The sequence below is a fragment of the Bufo gargarizans genome, chromosome 2 (genome assembly GCF_014858855.1).
Source record: "Bufo gargarizans isolate SCDJY-AF-19 chromosome 2, ASM1485885v1, whole genome shotgun sequence".
NCBI lineage: Eukaryota > Metazoa > Chordata > Amphibia > Anura > Bufonidae > Bufo > Bufo gargarizans.
In genome coordinates, this window is record NC_058081.1 from 72,403,800 (window position 1) to 72,424,939 (window position 21,140).

General features: G+C 43.2%; 1 protein-coding gene across 1 annotated transcript in view; it reads right to left on the reverse strand.

Moving 5' to 3' along the window:
* Positions 1-21,140, reverse strand: part of NPC1L1 (NPC1 like intracellular cholesterol transporter 1) — a 46,798-nt gene that overhangs the window by 13,058 nt on the left and 12,600 nt on the right. The window contains exons 4-13 of the mRNA XM_044279188.1: positions 20,423-20,523; positions 19,338-19,510; positions 18,344-18,472; positions 16,347-16,529; positions 15,529-15,643; positions 15,296-15,423; positions 15,044-15,181; positions 14,273-14,362; positions 9,494-9,684; positions 1,644-1,762 (exon numbers count right to left, since the gene is read on the reverse strand). Of these exons, the coding sequence (XP_044135123.1) occupies positions 1,644-1,762; positions 9,494-9,684; positions 14,273-14,362; positions 15,044-15,181; positions 15,296-15,423; positions 15,529-15,643; positions 16,347-16,529; positions 18,344-18,472; positions 19,338-19,510; positions 20,423-20,523 (1,367 nt within the window). The remainder of the gene's footprint in view (positions 1-1,643; positions 1,763-9,493; positions 9,685-14,272; positions 14,363-15,043; positions 15,182-15,295; positions 15,424-15,528; positions 15,644-16,346; positions 16,530-18,343; positions 18,473-19,337; positions 19,511-20,422; positions 20,524-21,140) is intronic.

A 21,140-nucleotide genomic window follows, 5' to 3' on the forward strand; every position in this document is an offset into this window, starting at 1 on the left:
ATGTAGGCATATGGTTTCATGCATCACCCATTGACTCCCATAGTAATAAAATGTTTCTACTGTATCTGTCAATGTAGGAAAGTGCATCAGAATTACCGTATGTAATAAAAATAAAGTTACGCCAATGCTTTCACACCCAGTGTATACCAAAGGACACTTCTATGCATACTTGCCCAGCACTCGGAGAAGGAGAGACTTCCTGGACATTTGGAGGAGCTGGCAAATCTCCTGTACAGCTATTGGAGGAAAGCAGCCTTCCATGGCCACATGGCATCAGGATGTTGCATCAGCCCCGGCACCCATAGATGCCCTGAACGGACGTGACACATCACAAAAAGTGGTATGATGCATCATGAAAGGGGCGTAAGTGTTTTACCTTATAAGACATCCTAAGCAAAAGCCACGTCTTACAGATGGTATCCATCAAAGAATTAATAGAGAGATGGTGATGTATGTGCATGCTATGCCTGGCATGGTCTCAGAAGTGGGACTCCTACCTATCCAATGTTTTTGGAATATAGTGTGGCTAGGCTATTAAAGGGGGCATATCGCTAGAATAGGACCTAGCGCTGCTCCCCGTAGCAGTGAAAGGGAGCGCACAGCGCTTGCGCGGCCACCACTCCCATTCATTTCTATGGGGATGACGGAAATATCCAATCCAGTGCATGTGCAGTGTGCCCTCCACAACTTTCGGGGCTCTGTTCTTGGTGTAGGTGCCATAGGTGGGACCTGCACCTATCAGACAATGGGCGCATATCCTAGCGATATCTTCCTAATGTCTGAGATGGGAAAACCCTTTAATGTCTAAAACGTAAAAAAAAACTTTGGGATTTTATTTGCTTAATAGGTTAAAGGCCATGGACACCTTGAGAGGTAACTGTTTATTATTATTGCATTTTACTCATTTTGGGCTAAAAATAATGGGCATTGTAGTTTCACAGCAGGTTAGGAGCCCTAGCTGAAAGTACACGGTGGCCCACGAAAAAGTAGTCCACCTCCAGCGACAGTATGAGAAGATCAACAAGCAAGTGTTTTTTTTTTCTTTATTACCCTCAAGTCATAAAAGTTTCTTAAAGTGGTCCCCGTTCAGGTCTATGCACCATTTGGCAGGTCGGATTATGTTGGCTGATACTGGTTGTGATGCTATAGAATAAAAAAAATGTCCTGGCTGATGAGAAAACATGTTGCTCCTCAGAGAACTCATGGATGGGTTTATCAACTGTTTACGGAAGAGCGAACTGTGAGCAAGGGGTTATGGCCACCACGTTCCCCAGACTTGTCCACATGAGATTTTTTTATCTGGGGAGAAATTTAAACCAGAAATTGTCCGCTAACAAGACCACATCCCCTGGATGAACTCAAGGAGAACATCACAAACACCATCAGCAGCATCACAAGCAGTATCAGCCAACAGAATCCGACCCGCTCAGGAATGCAGAGAGACGTGAACGGGGACCACTTTCTGCATCTATTGTGACTTGTGGGTTATTGAAAAAAATAATCCACTTGCTGGTGCATCTTGTCGTACTATTGCTGGAGGCGGGCTACTTTTTTGTGGGTCACCCTATACTATGTCCAGCAGCGTCAGTATGTACGGCATTGTCTTGGGTTGCCTTGCTCGTGGTGCTCTAGCTGATACTTACTGTTGGTGGAGGAGCAGAATGTGTCATTGATTAAATGTAGCCTGCAGCAATCTGATGACGGGTTTAGCCAGTCCACGAAATCATCGACCCAGGAAGATGCTGGGACTGCCAAATAAGATCTGGAATGAGATAGCAGCACACAAAAATGATGATGTTTTAGCTCAATAGGAGAACAAGGCACAGTGTGTATTCAAAATATTACCAACATATTCTAAAGTGCTGTACAAAAATTATAATTGCATCTGTCCGTTGGGTGTTATTCTGGCTGGAGTTACACTAAGGAGGGGTATTCTGACCAAAGGCACTTATGGTATATCCATAGGATGTGTCTGAAAGGTGGGGGTCTCACCAATGTTCGCACCATTCCCGTAATCCCCATAGAATACAGTGTTGGCCATTCCTGTCCTTCTCGCTCCTCCCTTTTAGGGTCCATTCACACGTCTGCAAGTCTTTCGCAAAATCCGTGTTTTGCGAATCCGCAACTTGTGGACCGCACATGGCCAGCCCTATGTTAGACATGCCTATTCTTGTCTGTGATTGCCGGCAAGAATAGGACATGCTCTATCTTTTTTTGTGGGGATGCAAAGGGGGTCACATAGTGGAGTTTATATTTCTTTATAGTTCAGGTCTGTCCACAGCATCAAAAAAACACTGGAAAAAAACTCATAAAGTACACTTAAAAATGTAATATTTATCTAAGAAATGCTATAATAAAAGCTACCCTAAATCTCACGTTTATGACCCGCTTTAGGGCCCCTACACGCACTTGTTTTTTTTTTCTTCTCTATGTCACATTGTTTATTTAATGCATTGTTATATAGCGTGTATTATACTTAGCATCATCAGTGCCCCAAATACCGTCAGGCAGCAGCCCCAGAACCAGGGTATGCCCCCAGAGAAGAAAGGGTGTGCCTGTCTGTCACTGCCCAGCCTTAGGGAGCAATGGCGAGAGGATACCCACTGTGATAAATTGTTGCGGCAGAGCCACTACCAAACTTGTCCTCTACTCCGGCTCCTTCCGGGCCGCTGCACAAGCAGATTTTATAGCATTTTTATGCTGTTTTTTCCTGATCAACTGAATGAACTTTTAGACATTGGTCTTAATAAAGCCCTGGACTGGCGGTGGATCAGCCGGTGTTATGGAGAGACACTGGCCTGTGCAAAACTTCTGCGCATCCACCGCCCACTCTAAATGTAAGACAGCTACTGAGCTATCTTACATTTAGACCATTTTCTGCACCTAAAACAGGCGTGGAAAATGGTAAATGAGACGGGCCGCTGGCCCCTCCCCTTCCATGCCACACCCTCTTTGGCGAGTCCCTGGGGAAAAGAGGACACCGACTTACTTAGAAGTCATCTCCGCCACCTGATCGTGTCTATAATAATAAACCGGATAATTTCTTTAAAAATCTACCCATTTTTTTAATAGCAGATAGGCTGGTTGATGTCCTGTACACTGCCTATCTCTATGTAGTGCATTACGTCTACTCTGTTATGTGCCACTTGTGCAGGGGGTGGGAAACTAGGAGCCGGGGGATTGACCTGTACCCCTGTGGGCCAGTCCGAGATTGTGTGAACCCACTCTTAAAAAAAAACCATATATTTTATTGTTTTCAATAAATAAATAAAATATTACATACAGGAATGGGCATTGTATATCTTATTTTCAAACATTAATGTAAGCCTGCATGGACCTTGTAGTCCCTCAACATAGGGATACAAGGAGACAGAGAATAGTAACATGACAATATAGTAATATTAAGGAGAAAAAGGAGGGAAGTTTAAATAAAAAGGTCGATAAAGGGGAAGAGTGACAAGGAGTAGACAAACTGACTATAATTTTTAAGACACAGCATTTCCCAGGTTGACCACTTGATGGCATTGCTTTCCTCTTTTGAGAGAGGCTGAATGCCGCCAGTGCCATACACATACACAGTGCCAATATTACTACATGCAGTGGTACTTATAAAGCTTGGCATTTATGATAACGCATTCATAAGCTTATAAAAATCTGATTGGATTGTGGTGATTAATATCTTCTTGGTGGCCCTATTTAAACTTTTCACTGTGTACTCAATTACCCCTTAATTCCACAGTTTTGTTCCCTGTACTGCCTACTTTTATCTGTGCTTAAAATAGGGTTGCTAGGCCTGGTCCGTCTATGTGTTGAAGGACGGAGGACGCAGAAGCACGCAGTGTGCAAGGTCAGATTACAGACAGCCAGGGACTGTAAGTAAATGATTAGAGCCAGGTCCTCCCCAGCAGCTGATAACAGTGCCTGGGCTGTGTGCACTTCTCCCTGTCCCTGCGCTTGGCAGACGCTCCCTCACTCAGCAGAGCTGGAGAAGGCAGAGTTGAAGCAGCGCAGACCAGGGAAGGGAGATCTGCCGTCTGCTCAGTGTATACATGAAAGCAACATGTGGTAAGAGGACCCCTTTGTGCTGCAGGAGATTAACCCTTTAGGGGGAGGGCTGTGGTTACTGACACTTTTGGGGGGCTATTGTTACTGGCTAGTGAGGGCAGGCGGGATTAGCCTCAGGGTGAGGGCAGTGGCGGCCATCTTAACTGAATAGTGAAATTGCAGTTTTATGCAGACTGGTTGCTAAGGGCTGAATCTTATTAAATATGGGGTAAGTCAGTCTAATAGTAACTGATTCTGGAATATCATGTTATTATTCACTACATATATGAAAATTGAAATTAGGGTCTAAGTGTGACAGTTATCCTTTAAGGACCAGGCCACTTTTTGCAAATCTGACAAGTGTCACTTTATGTGTGAATAACTTTAAAACGCTTTTACTTATCAAGGCCATTCTGAGATAGTTTTTTCGTCACATATTGTACTTCAGGACACTGGTAAAATGGAGTAAAAAAAACCTCATTTTTATTTATAAAAAATACCAAATTTACCCAAAATTTGGAAAAATTAGCACATTAGCACATTAGTTTCAATTTCTTTGCTTCTATAATACATAGTAATACCTCCAAAAATAGTTATTGCTTTACATTTTGGGAATGCCATTTTTTGGGGGGGACGGACGTTACAAGGCTTATTTTTGCAAGGCAATATTTATTGCGCCGATTCTGTAGTTTGCAGAAACACCCCATATGTGGCCGTAAACTACTGTACGGGCACACGGTAGGGCGTAGAGGGAAATGTGCGCCGTGTGGTTTTTGGAAGGCAGATTTTGCTGGACTGGTTTATTTACACCATGTCCCATGTGAAGCCACCCTGATGCACCCCAAGAGTAGAAACTCCATAAAAGTGACCCCATCTAAGAAACTACACCCCTCAAGAGTAGTACTCCCTTAAGCAACCAATAATGCAGAGGCCCGGATGATTGGGGCACGTGTCGCACTGAGTAGTGGTGTCCTTCTGTATCTCCCTCCTGTGACACACTCTGCACTTTTTTTGGGAGTCCAGCCACCAGCCCTAGCCAAAAAGGAGCCTGGGTGTTGAGCAATGAACTGTTGGGTGTACAGGTTAGTTTGCTCTACTATCAGATTCACAAAGTGGTCACTGAAAAAAAGACTAAAATAGTCATATTCAGTGAAGCCCACTGAGGGAATATGGATTCCTGCTTGGCCAACAAAATCAGGAATCACAGGCTCAAAATGCTCTGAAGTACACCATGCAAGTTCACCGGTAGGGGGCTCAGGTGGACTTATCTGGTGGGCAGGAAATTAGTACGAGCCCCAGAGCTGCTTGTACTAGTGTGGGCCACAGGGTCCCTGGCATGGCGGTCCCCTTGCTCTGCCGCCTTGGGGGCTCATCATCATAGCTAGATGATGAGGAGGACACGGATGACAATAGTAAAGTGGGGTCATCCATCCTCACTGGGGCTCTCGAGTCGGAGGCAAGCTGGGTGTATGTCTCCTCGGCCGAGAACATCCGGTGGGCCATAGGGGAGTGTGTGTCTGCGTGTGTGTGTGTAAATCTTTATTTAGTGTGCGTGTGTGTGGGGGCACGGGTGTTCGCGGACTTTGCCCTAAAACTAACAGAAAAAAAAATTAACTAAATAAAAAAAAGACCAAAAAATGTGAAAAAAAAATATATATATTCAAACTCGCTGACCAGCCGTCCGGAGTTGATCAGCGGTGGGGTGGGCGATGCGCTAACAGTGGCTGGACGCTAAGAGTGCCGGGCACATTCAGCGTACGCAAAAAAAAAAACTGCTTGCGCCCCCAAAAAAGTGTGTGTGGGGGGGCAGGGGGGGGCAAGCTGCAGCACCCCTGGGGGGTCTAGGGTCACACAGCTGTGCTGTAGACCCCGGACACCCGATTAGGGTGATGTAACAGTTAAAACTTTATTTTATTTTTTCCATCTTTGCCTAACCTAACCTGTCCCTAACCTTTCCCTAAATATCTTTTAGTGCCAGATGGCACTGTGGAGGGTCAAAAGGGGGGTTCTGGGCAGATATGGGGGTGCTAGGTCCTCGCTCCCAGACACAGAAAGGAGGAGGAAAGGAGCGCTGCAATAATTTGAACCTCCCGCCCGCCCTGCAGCCAATCAGAAGCAATCCTGAGAGGTGATGTCACCCTCACCTCTCAGGATCGCAGGATGATGATTGGTGGTGTATTATCACACCACCGATCACCATCCTGTTCCGGGTTATCGGGTCCCCAGAGACCCGAATAACCCGGAAATGCAGCAAACCGCAGGTCTGAATTGACCTGCGGTTTGCCGCGATCGCCGATACCGGGGGGCACATTGTCCCAGGGTGTCTGCTAATTGAGTTGAGCAGGCACCCATTTCCGCGCGGTGGTGATCAGAACTACACATGACTTACCGGTACCGGGACATCATGACGTATCGGTACGTCATGTGTCCCCAAGAGGTTAATGAAGGTCGGTAAAGTCCAAACACTATTTTATGCATTATCCACAGTCAGGCAGGATGAGATTAGAGGAACAGACAGGAGATAAGAGGTGAGTCAGGGTTGAGCAGTATATACTGGTAGTAAAGAAAGAATGCCTTCCTTGTAGATTGTGAGCCATCCGGGCAGAGTCTGTCAGTCCATGCATATTCTACACGTTCTATATGGATGTGAGCTCCTATCATTTCTACCTGGAATTAATGGTACTTTAATTAAATGAGAATAATGGTTCTGATAATAAAATGTCCAATGTAAAGCTGACCTTACACTTTAGACAGAGTGAGCTTGTTTCCCCAACAACTATTCCTCTCGACTCTACCATTAACATGTAAACTCTGCTCAGCCGAGTGTGCATGTTTTACAGTGGGGAGAAGCTGAACAAGTCACTGCCATATCCGCTTCTTTTTACCCTCAAAATCAGTCTGCATGGGAGAATACTGTACATTTGCTAGTCAGTCGGTCTCACTGAAATAGCAAGATTGGATTACTTTCATCTGCAGTACCCCAGAGGACTACTGCAAAGGGTTAATCAATGTTAAAAGAGTTAATGCAATGTTCTTAAGTTAAATGTTGTGATTTATTGTGCTGATATGCACTCGATAGCAATGTTTTGGTGAAGTAACAGTTAACAATTGGCAGATTGTGTTTTGGTTGCCAGGTGATTGGCTGGTTCCACCCCCTGATTAGCAGTTTAGTTTAGTAGAGTCTAGTGTGAGAAGAAGCTACAGTAGAGACGTGTGTGCTGAGAGCTCCTGCATGGACTAGGCCAAAATGTCTGAGCTGCCAAGGAAGCAACACTGCTACCAAAGTTCCTCTGAAGGAAATAGACCAGACATCTGAGAAGGCCTAGAGTGTGAAAGTACTACAACTACCATCATTGTTGCTTTTACACTTGCACTCTGCCAAACATTCACCATTAAAGGCACCCCAGCTACCACCAGGCAGGAGCCCCAAAACCAAGGTGTGCCCCAAGGGAAGAAAAAATATGCTCTCCTACCACCGCATGGCCCTAGGAAGCTCCAGAGTATAGTTTGACACAGCAAACTGTGAGTACAGCTGCCACCATCATAGCCACTACTACTACTCATATCCTCTGCTCCCCTCTCCTGGGTAACTGCACATTTACTGTTTATGGCCCTCATGGTGACATTTGGTCACCTGTGAGTTGCCTCCATGTTGTTGTTTTTTTTTGAGTAGTTACAAGATCTCTCACAACTTTCCAAGAAGATCCTGAAAATCGCTGCAATGCCACAGCTAGAATGATTTCCAATACACCAATTAGATATCTTATTTCTAGCTGCAAGAATTGAACATGCGCCAATAATCATCTCATTAAGTGATAGATTGGCCTTATAACCATGGCAGAAATGGCTGGGTTTAGGCTGTCCATAGAAATGGAATTCTTATCTGCAGATCAATGGCAGATCCAGCATATTATACAGGGTGAGTCAAAAGTCTGAGGGCACCCTTTTATTTCAGAAACGAAAAGGAAAATGAAATATGAATACCCCAGCAAGTAATGAGTGAGAAGACCGAGACATACGGAAGTCCCCGCGACAGTGAGTGGCAGGAGATCTTTGAGACTAGCAACACATGGTTTGATTTGACATATTTACCTTGTGGATCAATAGGTGTCTGTGTTGTTTCTGGTACTGGCCACACCTTTTACTTCCAGGTGTTGCTATTGTGGTCATTTAACTTTCCCTATTTATAGTTGTTTCTCCCACAATGCTGTGCGGTTTATAGCTTCAGTTGGACCTGTGGATAGCTGGTGTTTGGATCTCAGCTGAGTTCCTGGTGCTACCATAGCTTCTTGGAAGTTAAGTGTTACCTTTCCCTTTTGTATTTTATTTTGACTTTTCTGTGTGTTGCATTCCCTTGTTGTTTTTTATTAGGCCTCAGAGAGACTCCCTTTCATCCTTCCTTTTGGAGAAACAGGTTGTCTCATTCCTGTCATTAATACCAGGGTCCTTTAGGATTAGAAAAGATTTTAGGTATTCCTGTGTATGAACTCACCTACCTTTGGGGTCTGTTCATACTGGTAGTCAGTCAGGGCTTTGGTTAGGGTTTGCACTAGGAGGTGTCCATCTTCCTTCCCTTATTTGCTTTCCCGTTTCCCTACTATGTTCAGTGTGGAGTTTCCCTCCCACATTAGAGCGTGACAGCTATGTCCGGAACTTGGCTGCCATCTTGTAAGCCGCCATATGAGATCATGGGCAAATTATTTAAATGTAGAAGGCCATGGAACATATTTAAATAAATATATTTTCTCAGAAATCGATTGCCGCAATCAGATTTGCAATATCTCTTGAGGTTCAGAAGCTATCAACACAGAAAGTTCAAAACTTAAAAGTTCTGTGTTCAGGACAATGGACAACACATTGAACATGTCAAATAGCTGTGCATCTCAGAGTACATTGCCGATTGTTGTTACAAACTTCTGTGTTGATAACTTTTGAACCACAAGAGATATTGTGGCAATCGATTTCTGAGAAAACTATAGTCTTCTTTAATATACTACATGACCCCCTTCCCATTGGAAAACATTTGACTCACCCTGTATATCTTCCACAATGAAAATCACCAGAGCAAGCTATGTGCAGACACTGAACAAGTGGAGGGCAGATAGCAGGTGGGACACTTCAGCTCTGAAACTGGCAGAATTGTGAATGCTGCTCTTGGATATAAGGATATAACTTAGGTTCAGTACAAAATAAGTAATGCAATATATGTATTTACAAAGTTACTCAACTATTCAGAGGCGTATCCTGGACCCACTGTAAATTTCCTAACAGGGTCTCCCATGTATCTCTCTATTTAAAGCACTGGTCTTCTCACGTGAGGTAGATGGACCTTTCAAGCCCCTTCAGATGCAACTGCAACCACTGTACCCCCTTTAGTTTTGCTCCGAGAGTAGTAATACAAGCCATTCATTTCTTGGTATAACATCAGACTTATCTCAGAAGTACTTACCTGTCAGGATAATCAGTGGCATACTGTATCTTCTGTGTCATTGAGTTATTATCACACCCTGAGCTGGAACAGATACCATTTATTCCAGCCACTGAGGTAAAGTTGTATCCACCTGTGGTCACAAAGTACGTGGGGACACCAACCTCGAAATACTTGTTGAGATAATTGAAATACTGAATTACGTAGGAATCCTGTGGAGAGATAAGTCATGGAGAAATTAAATCTCTCTCTCTCACTTCCCGGGCTGCAAATTACCATCAGCAGAATACAGGAGCTGTTTATGGCAGTCTGTATTCTGTCAAGCTGAGCTTCTCTTATCACTCCATTTACATAGTACAGGCTGCCAGTGAATTTATATTCTCAATCATTGTTAAAGGTTTCCCTTCCAAGGAGGAGCTTTATAGTTAAAGGGGTTATCCCATGACTAAATAATGAAAATCAGACATCATATAGAACATGACGATCTCTTTCTAACACAGCTATAACCAGCCCTGTACCTCACATAGATGCAGAGATCTCACCATTCACTGCTCTGCTAGATTTATATCAAACTGACGGCTCAGGGGAGTATCTTTTCTGCCTTAGCTCAGGAGGCGTGTCCATGCTCTCCCTATCACAGCTCAGGAGGCGTGTCAATGCTCTCCCTATAACAGCTGAGGAGGCGTGTCCATGCTCTCCCTATCACAGCTCAGGAGGCAGTTGAAGGGTGAAACTGAGCATGTGCGGCCTTCTCAGTGAGCAGGTCAAAGAAAAAAGACAAACAGCAGTTGGCGCTATACAGATACATTTTGTTGAATAACTCAGTGGCTATGCTAAATTTTTAATTACAAAAGTATTCAAATCCAGGTACTGGTTTGATTTTTTTTTTGTAGGACAACCCCTTTAATGGGGTTGTCTGCCTACCTTGTAATATGGTGCGCAATAAACTTGATTCCCTGCCCCTGGCTTGCCTTTTTCCAGGTCCCTCAGTGGTCAGTGTATTTTGGCCTCCAGTGATTTTTCGACACGTTCATGTGACCATTGCAGCCAATCACTGGCTGCAGCAGTGACAATAGTGAAGTCCACTGCAGCCAGTGATTTAATGCAACAGTCACATGTCTGTGTTGAAACATCATCGCTCGGAGAGGCCCAAGAGTCCTTTCAGCCTCCATCCAGATGACAGTATGCGTCGGCATGCCGTTTTAGGAAAGCAGAGCAGAAAAGAAGCATACCGTGCAGTATAATGTACTTTCATTTTACAATGGGATCCTATAAGTGACAAATGACACTCCATGGCATTCATCTCAAGCCCCCTGACGTGGACAACTTGAGCATATACGTGTGATGGTAGACTCCAACTTCATGTATACCGAGTCTTACTCCATTTATCGTTTTATACCATTCTCAGCTTTTGGTAAGAACTTTGAAGGAGCTCGACAACCCCTTTAAGGATGCCTTCACACGCGGCAAATTTTGTGGCTGAAAATTCTGCGACTGAAAATCAATTCCATTCATTTGAATGGGGCAGCAAGCACATGGATTTCTGAAAGCCCCATTCAGGTGAATGTAACTGATTTTTAGTTGCAGAATTTTCTGCCGCAAAATACGCCGCGAGGGAAGGCACCCTAATTAGCCCTATCCCTCAGCGGCTCTTGGCCATACATTGTGTTTTGTCTAACGCCCCTGATATCACGTAGATCAGACGTCTCTACTTGTATGATGCACTGCACTTCGTACCTTCAGGTTACACTACAGCAGGAAAGCGGATTATAGCTGGACTTAGACCATTGTAATAAAAGCTTACACACACAAAAAAATAATAGCATTGTGTAATAAATACTGCCCTGACAAAGCAAAAAATGTATTAGAAGAAGAACATAAAAGCAGACTGCCCCCCAAAAATATGTATATTAAATAAGGCAGCGCTTAGCGTACATTAAGGGTTAAATTCCTTTCACTATGAATAAATGGGATTCATTCGGGAGAGCTGAACTGTGGGAGTCCATTGACTGAATGATACATGAGGGGTGTCCATGTCCCCCTGTCCAGGATTCTCTGCTTAGTTCATATAATAAGCACCGTCAGTGGAACAAACTCACTGAGTGCCCCTCAGTCCCTGACTTAGGTAAGTCCCTAGCGTTCTTCCTTTATAATATATACTTATTTTTCTCACCCTGATCCCATCCACAAGTGCAGTTCCCAATGTGTATCTGTACTGGGGTACCTTAGCTCCTGGCTCAATCATGGGCCACCCGATGCCCACTCTCTTGAACTAGTCCCTTCCTTCAGTACATAGAGTCTGCTTCTCTGGGACTGGAGCTCTATCCTCACCCATGCACTAAATGGAAATGCTCATTGTGCCCTGGCACCTGTACCATTATCACCCACACAGACAAAGATTCTAAATGGTTGTGCAAAGAAATTTAAAGGCAAAGTTTAATTTTCTAATTTATAAATTACACCCCTAAACATTGCCACCCTATCAACCTAGCCCTGCCTACAGAGATACTGCAGCTAAAATTGTAAAAATAAAAAAAAAATCTTAAAGGTGTCTCACTTCAGTAAGTGGCATTTATTACGTAGAGGAAGTGAGTACAAGCCACTTACTAATGTATTGTGATTCTCCCTATTGCCTCCTTTGCTGGCTGGATTCATTTTTCCATTACATTATACACTGCTTGTTTCCATGGTTATGACCACCCTGCAATCCAGCAGCGGTGGTCATGCTTGTACACTATAGAAAACAATATTTTCAACATATAATGGTCTTTTCTGACCCATCATAAGTTAAAACTAGACTCAACATATCTGTGAAGGTTCTCATTTATCCAGGTCATGGTATATCTGTAAAGAATAAATCAAGGCAACTGGACGTACTGTAGATTTCTTGAAAACGTTTCACTCGTTCTTCCAACGAGCTTTCTCAATACAGCATTGTATGTGGCAGACAATAGATGTCTAACCCCTCGCCTCTATTCACGCTTGGCTTCTCCATTTTTACATAGATGGCCTCTATCACACCTCGTTTGTACCAATCGGCCTTCTTATCCAAAACACGTACTTGACTGTCTTCAAAGATGTGACCTGTTTCTTTTAGATGTAAGTACACGGCTGAATCGTGACCAGAGGTTTTGGCTCTACGATGCTGAGCCATACGCTGATGTAGTTGTTTTGTTTCGCCGATATACAGTTCTGAGCATTCCTCATTGCATTGGACTGCGTACACAATGTTGTTCATCTTGTGTTTAGGCGTTGGGTCTTTTGGGTGAACCAGTTGATGCCTCAGTGTGTTGCTGGGTTTAAAGCAGACAGGGATGTGATGTTTATTGAAATCCTTTTGCGTTTCTCAGACACCCCAGCTACATATGGGATGTAAAAATGGAGAGGCCAAGCTTGAATAGAGGCGGGGGGGGGTTAGACATCTATTGTCTGCCACATACAATGCTGTCTTGACACCTTTTTCTGGGAGGTTATTATCACCTACTGACTTCAATTAGGATAATGGTATCAACACCTTGGACCCCGTACTGGGTATAATGACCTCTGACCCCATGCTGGGTATAATTACCAGATGTTGATTCAGTTGCATATTTATTCCCAGAGAATTCTTGTACAGTCACTCAGAACTGAGAAAGCTCGTTGGAAGAACGAGTGAAACGTTTTCAAGAAATCTACAGTAAGTCCAGTTGCCTTGATTTATTCTTTACAGATAGACTCAACATACAATGTCTCAGACTCAGATCCAACCAATCAAGGTCACTTCTCTGGTAAAATAGCTGGATTAGTTGCTAGTTAGCTAGTTATATGTAAGGACTTTTTTATCTGTCTTAGTTATCTGCTTATTTTTCTAAAATCTTCATTTTCTGTTATCTTGGATGACATTTTGAGGCTTTGGAAACTCAAGTTACAATGGTTTCAACATACAATAGTCGTCCTGGAACCAATTAATTTTGTAACTTGAGGAACCACTTCTTCTAACTTCTTCTACATAATAAATGCTATTTACTGAAGTGAGACAACCCCTTTAATAAAGCTTAAGCTCCACCTCTATTTAGTAAGGGCATCTACCTTTTTCTAAACTCTATGTAATGGGGCTCTCGGCCCAACTTCTTAGAAGATCCCCTAAGGGTCCATTTACACGTCTGTAGAATGGGTCCGGATCCGTTCCACAACGTTGTGGAACGAATCCTGACCCATTCATTCTCTATGGGGCCCGGAAGAGATGCGGACAGCACACAGTGTGCTGTCCGCATCCGCATTTCCGGAGAGCGGCCCCGATCTTCCAGTCCGCGGCTCCCGAAAAAGATAGAACATGTTCTATTCTTGTCCGCAATTGCGGACAAGAATAGGCAGTTCTATGGGGGTGCCGGCCGGGTGTATTGCAGATCCGCAATACACTACAGACGTGTGAATGGACTCTAATAGTAAGCAAATCCCAAAGGGTTCCCTGCTGGAGAGTCACACCAGTAAGCTGTGAGGAAATGTGGCAGGGAGTGTTCAATTTCCCTTCAGAGCCTTCCTCAGGAGAAATTAAGCATTACACAGTGTCCACTCAAATCAATGTGCTGTCTGTCTAACGGACTGGACAGGTCCTCCAGGACAAGAGACAGTCTTTGTAACCATGGTCAACTCTGGCCAAGAGATGATTATCTCCCTAAATCTGTATACAAACTGGCTTTCAATTTACATTTAATATTAGAAGTAGGTGACCCCCAAAGCAAAAAGTGTCAACCATTTTTCCTATGCAGTGTTCAGCATCCCTTTGGTCTGGAATCTTGTGTGCAGAAACAATTTATTTACCAGTGGTACAGACAGCTCCTGGCTGAGGCCAACACGAGAATACATCATGAAATATATCCCACAGCTGAAGAGAAAGATGAAGACAATCATCTGTGAAGAGAGGAGGACATAGCAGTCAGCAAAGATAGGAGAAAATTTCCCTCAATTAATTTTAGGTCTTATTGTGTCGGCAGATTTGATTCTGTCCGAATAGATTCGATGTTCCCCAATCGCCCTACAAAGTCCTATATGACACTCGGAGGTCTCCTAGGACTGTATCCAACCCCTTTTAAGCTCTTTAATGCCAAGACAGCATTTGTAATGTTAAAATGACATCTATGGGTACACGGATGGTAGGTAGGTAACAAACACCCTGTTTGATATCACACTGCACTGTGTGACTTTGTTTTTCAATGAAAAACATGTCTTCTGATCTTTAAAATGGTGGTTGCCATTATGAGAGATTTCTGAGGGTTGAACCACAAAAGTTTCAGATTTCCAGAAATTAGAAGCTTTTGAGAACTACACTACAAATTTGATTTGTGAAGAACCAATTTACTCAATAGGATGTGTACAGATGAATATAAGGAGAAAAATTTATTTAAAAAATAATGAAATAATAAAATGTGGGAAAGTTGCCCTTACCATCCAGATTTTATCTCCCAATCAGTGTGATGGGCCTTCCACTTTTTCCTTGTACATGTACAGGGTTACATAGTATATGGAATTTGAGTTTTGTGTAGTAGTGTATGGAGATAATGTATGTGCAGTGGATTATACAGCGTTACTCACCACTATCACTCGACTAAACGGATTCAGAATAATGGGACAATAGACTTTCTTCATGAAGGAGACCAGCAGGCCCTTTGTTTTCTTCTTGGGTTTTTCAGTCTTGGTTTTCACACAGCAGCAGACATCAAATCTATTTTGCTAGTGGAAGAGCACAATCAGGTAGTAAAGCATAGTATAAAGTGATATATAGGAAAAACATAACCCCCGTACCCCTCTGACATATCCCCTATTGCCCCAGGTTCCTCATGTTACCTCTTGACGCTTAGCATCCAAAGACACAAGGGCCACAAACATGGAGATCTGAAGGACAAAATCCAACAGGATGGCAAGGGCTGCATTCAGGGCAAAGGTCCGAACAGCAGGCATTTGTGTAAGGGCACCTGTACCAACAAGATAGACCAAGCTGTGACGTGGTGCACACCAAATAAATATGAGAAAGCTTCATAGTAGACATGTCAATAAGATTGTGCCATTGAATGTATTACCCAGAAAAAAGCAAAGCGACTCCGACAGACTGCAAAGTAGCATGCTGGGGGCCACACCACCAAGGACTCTTCCAATCTGCTCCTCTGTTCGTTCGCCCTCCCGCCTTTGATCTCTCTGAAACAAGAACACACATATTATATATTATATACCAAATTACTGTGCTTAATATGGGGGATCATCCCCAACTTCTAAAATAAGTAACTATCTTGGGGATATTATATGTGGTAAACCAAAGTCCACCGCCTACCTTACTTACGCATAACTCACCTGTAGAAGAAAGCTTGTAATATACTTACTTTTCCAAAGTTTCGTGAACCTCATCACATGATGCCCTTCTTCTGAAAACCCTGCTTCCGCTGATGTCACATCCTTTATCAGGTCTTCGGCAGAACTATTCCTCTCCCTGGCGCATGCGTAGATAAAGTGTGCACATGTGCCAGGGAGAGGAAAGGTTCTGGCCTGATCTACATTGGAAGTAACGTCCCATCCATAGATCAGGCTGAAAACCTAGTAAAGGATGTGACATCAGCAGAAGCTGAATTTTCAGAAGAGGAGTGTCACCTGACCAAGCTCCTGAGCGGTTGATCCATGCAACTTCGAGATGGTAAGAATTTTACAAACTTTCTTCTACAGACATGTTATGTGTAATTATGGTGGGTTCACGGGACCTGCTGGATCGAGGAAAAAAGTAAGAGGTCATCTTCTCATGGGCTTCATTATGACCACATAGTATGTTCCTGACCTTTTCTATGTCATAAGCTCATTTATGAAAAGTACACTATAGCATTCAATAAGGATTTTAAATAAATGATTATACCTGAAGCTCCAGGACAAATATAAAGATGTTGTCTGCACCCACGGCTAGAACCAAGAAAGGCACAACCTCCACAATGATGAGTGAGGATTGTAACCCAATGTAGCTAAAGAAACCCATTGATGCCAAAACAGCTCCCAGGACAACCAGAACTCCACCCAAACCAAGGGTCACTTTAGAGTCCACCTGAAGAAATATAACATTAGTGTACAATGGAGTCATAAACTGTGAAACTGAAAGGAATGCTAAACCTAGAAAATTGTTTGTCAGTCTGCAGCATTTTTGAATGATTCTGGCACAAATAGTCTAAATCCAGCAGAGAACACTGGGGCAGAGTTGGACTGGCCCACCAGAGTACCAGAGGATCCTCTGGTGGACACAGGCTCTAATTCAATGGAACTGCCCTTGGGGATAATCATTTGCCCCTTGGGTCTATTTCTTTGATTCAAAACCCATTAGAAATTTTTGATGATATAGGGGTTGGACCCAGAGAATGATTTCCTCTGATGGGCCCAAGGAACCCCAGTGTGACACTGCACAGGGGTTAATTTTCTGATGACCTCTTCCATCTTCAGAAGGAAGCCGGCTGAGTGGATGTGAATTAGCAAAGGAGTGGGGTTAAGGACGGGGGGGGGGGGGGGGGGGGGTTGGCTCCTGCTCCTGTCCATTATACAGCCACTCACAGGATTGTGAGAAGAAGGAGGGGGGGGGGCATGGCTGAACTACAAGGATACAAAGAGAGCTTTATATAGTTCTCTGTTTTATTTGTTATATGAGACTAAATAGGATTGAAGCAAAATAAAAGATGGAGGTAGGAGGTTTGGGGTGTTTTTTTTTTTTTTTCTTCTTGTTTTTAGTGTTCCTTTAAACACATAAGTACTTGTTGGTTAAGGGTAAATTGATATTTTTGTAATTTTTGTATGAGCTGACTGCTCTTCTTAAGGCTTGTTTGCTTCCTGGGCCTAGAAGGGCTATTTGATTCCCCATTTGTTATAGAGGGAGGTACTTTGGGTTTTGAGAGACCTTGGCATTGAGGACGTACACAGCAGTTCCCCTATGATGACAGCTGAAAATATGTTTCTTCAGTAGGGCCCCCACAATCTTGAAGAAATCAAGCCTGGTCCATGAGGTCTTTTCTTCAATTTCACTTCCTTTAGATACTGTATATGCAATACCTATCTCTTTGCTACAAGCAGTGGCAGAAGAAAGCTGGCTGCACTTTGCCAGCTTAAGTTGAGTATCTGTGAAATGTTAGGTTAGTGTCTGATAAGCTGGCCATGATATCAGTGAAGTAGTCAGCAATGTGGTCATGCAGACTAAAACGAGTATTGGATTGCTAACTCTTTTGATGCTAGAAGTGTCTCTCTTCTTATTAAATAAGATGCATGCTTGGCCAAGCCAAATCTGCATGGGTATGGGAAGGTCAGAGGGGAGAGCTGTAGTTCCATTGATGGCCAGGTTCATACTTGCTGAACAAGAACCTAGTGGAGGGCAGCTGTACCAACAGGCTCATGAAAGGCCAATCTAGTGCTATCATTGTAGTTAGCATCTTTGGCCAACAGATAAATAGCCTATACCTCTGAATTAGCATGCTTGGCTCAAATAGCATTTAGCTATGGGGACATGAGGGACAGGCGGACACATTGGCTTAGTCCAGGAGTAGAGCTAGGCAGATTTGGCCCCTTTTGCAGTCCAACAGTGATTTAGCAATAGCAAGGTGATTGACATAGAGCTTCTACAGTAGGACGATGTCCACTCTTTATGGTGGTGCTGGGTCACTGTGCCATTAGGGGCTCTGTGCAATTGCACAGCCTTTGGCTTGCATGTGCAATAAAATAGTACAAGAAAATTCTGATTTATAATTTTTTTAGCATTCCCTTGACATCATACTCCAGGTGAGGATCTGCAAAGCCCATTAAGACATTAGCCTGTGAGTAGATTCTGCCAAAATTGAAAAGACCTGACCACAAAGATAATGGATATAAAATGAAGCATCTCACCAGCACTCTCCGGAAGCTGCTGTACTCCCCCAGAGCAAGGGCAATGTATATAAAGATCACCAGGTAACTGATGGCAAAGATGGGAATGTCTTCTGCTGTGGTCCGATTAATTTCATCCTCTAAAGATCTCTGTTGACAAGAAAAAAATTGTAAATTAGAAATTGCAGTGACACAATGGCAAAAATTCCAGCCAGTATGTAAAAATTCTGCTACTTAGTCAACCCTAGTTGCTTGTCAAAAAGTTCAGGTTATCAGCGACACCAACTTTTATTATAGACAGAAATAGCCCAAGAGCAGTTGTCACTTCCCTTCCCCCACTCCTTATATCACTGGCCTTAGCAAGGTGCAACGATGAGCACATGGAGCTCATAGATGGTAGTGAATATCAGAAAAGTATCATTACAGGGTTCTCCAACCAAAAGTAAAAAAATATGTAGACTGTGGAGGTGTTAAAAAATAAAAAGCATCATTCATATGTTCCCATGTTCCAGCGCCATGGCCAGAAGTGATGATGTTCCTTTCCCATTCAGGTGACCACTAAAACCATTCACTGGTCTCACCAATCACGTGTGCAAGAATGGTAGCTGAAGCACTGGAATGGCAGGACTTTCACCAGGTGAGTGATGCTTTTTAAATTTTCACAAATTTCTACTTATTTTTTCTTTTTGGTAGAACAACCCCTTTAATATGGCATGAATTGCTGCATACAAATTTAAAATATGCTGCTATTATTTTCCTTAGAAGTGCCCCATAATTGGTTATGTTTTCTTTAAAGGTAATGCCACACAGTGGATGAGATTTTACCTAATCGCATGCATGTGCTACATAAAAAAATAAAAATCACAGGGACTCTGTAGTGGAGTTGACCTGTGGTGTGGATTTTAAATCTGCATTATCTAAACAGGTGAAGATCTAGCTCTAGTAGGAAAGAAGAAAGAACAAGCTAATGAGTAGAACTTTAGGTTAGGAATACAATGGAGGAATGTACACTTACTTCTGAATTATAAGCAAAGCTAAAATTACTTTTTGGATCTTTCTTATATTCCTGCACAAGTTCCAGGAATTTCTGCTCCCAAAGTAAAACGTATTCAAACTTAGGATCAGAACGAGGGAAATTGTTCAGAGAGATGGTCAAAATCAAAGCTTCTGACTCCGAGAACCGATTGTCTGAAAACACAGGATAAAAGATTATTAGGGCACATGCACACGACCGTATGTATTTTGCGGTCCATAAAATACAGACACCGTCCATGTTAGATCCGCATTTTTTGCGGACCCAGTGACTTCAATGGGCCCGTGGTCCGCATTTTGCAGTCAAGTATAGGACATGTTCTATCTTTTTGTGAAATGGACATACGGAGGCAGAAAGTACGTGGATCACCCGTGTGCTTTCCACATCCATATGTCCTTTCCACAAAAAGATAGACTATGTCTGCAAAGTGCAGACCACAGACCCACTAAAGTCAACTGGTCTGCAAAAAAGATGCAGATGGCACACAAACTAGATCTGCAATTTGCAGGTCGCAAAACAGATACGGTCGTGTGCATGAGGCCTTAGAGATACAGGGATAGCAACCTAGAAGTTATCACCTGGTCTTTCCAAACTACTGAATGGCAAAATGTCTCTTCAACTCCATCTCTGAAGTCCCCTTCAAGAGTCTTAAAAAGCTGGATGAAAATCCTTGCTGGATGTAAGGCTATATTAGATATTTTTCCATTGTCGCCGAAAAGTAAATTGCCAAAATCCCAAGCCACTAGCAGTCAAAGGAAGCTGCAACTGGTCATACCCTTCCTCTACTGAAAGACACGCCAGCCATTCAAGAATGTACTGATTCTTTATTTTGGCTCATTAACAGGGGGTCCTGAATGTTGTTCAATTTATAATTTCCAGAAGCTCTGGTAACTGGTTGTCCAGATGAGACAACCCTGTTGAATTGCACTCAATATAACAACTTTTTCTGTTAATTTTCCTAGTATGCTGTTGAAAAGTTGGTTGCAACTGGTAACTGTCCAAATTTCTGCCTCAACTAGTTAATAGTAATGGAACCCAAATAACTATATACAACAAGAGACTATTACCATCATAACCTCCCACGGCAAGGAAGGGGAAGACTGGAGCACCGTAATCTGCCATGCAGCTCAGTTCCAGGTCTGTAATGTCCTTAAATGACAATGGTGAGCTGCAACAGAAAAAGATTATTTTGATTAATTGATTAATTCTTCATAAAGTTTGTATATTTATATCATGCTGAACTTCACGATCTGAGGATGGTACATTCTGTAATCCCTGTGATGGGCACTGGAAAAGCTTGTGAAGCGAGCCCCGGAAGAACCTGTACAGAGAATAGGAATGGTAGTGACCCTGATGAGGTTCTGTGTCACGTTGTGCTCCCTCAGGCCATTGCTCCCTGGGGATTGGTGCAGTGGAATCAGGCCAGAAGTAAGTATAAAAGTCTCTCTTTACTTAGTGCAAAATATAACTTGTGGTGCATTCAGCATCAGTAGGTAGAAAGTGCAGTTTTGGTCACCAGATGATAATGTATGGTGGCTGGTTAGGTGGCAATTAAATGGTACTTGCATGCACTTGTGGATATAGGTGTCCACAGTGGGATACAGGCTTGGTGTTTGACTGGCCTGGAAAAGGTCCAGATGATGGGTGTCTGGGCCATAGTCCCTCACCTGCAGCAGGGTCTCTAAAGCTGTGATTTTGCTGACCACTCTGCTGTCTAGACTTTTGGAGGTAGTGTTCTTGATTCAGTCTATCTTCCTTTTTACGGTCTCTTGGAGTAGGAGCTCT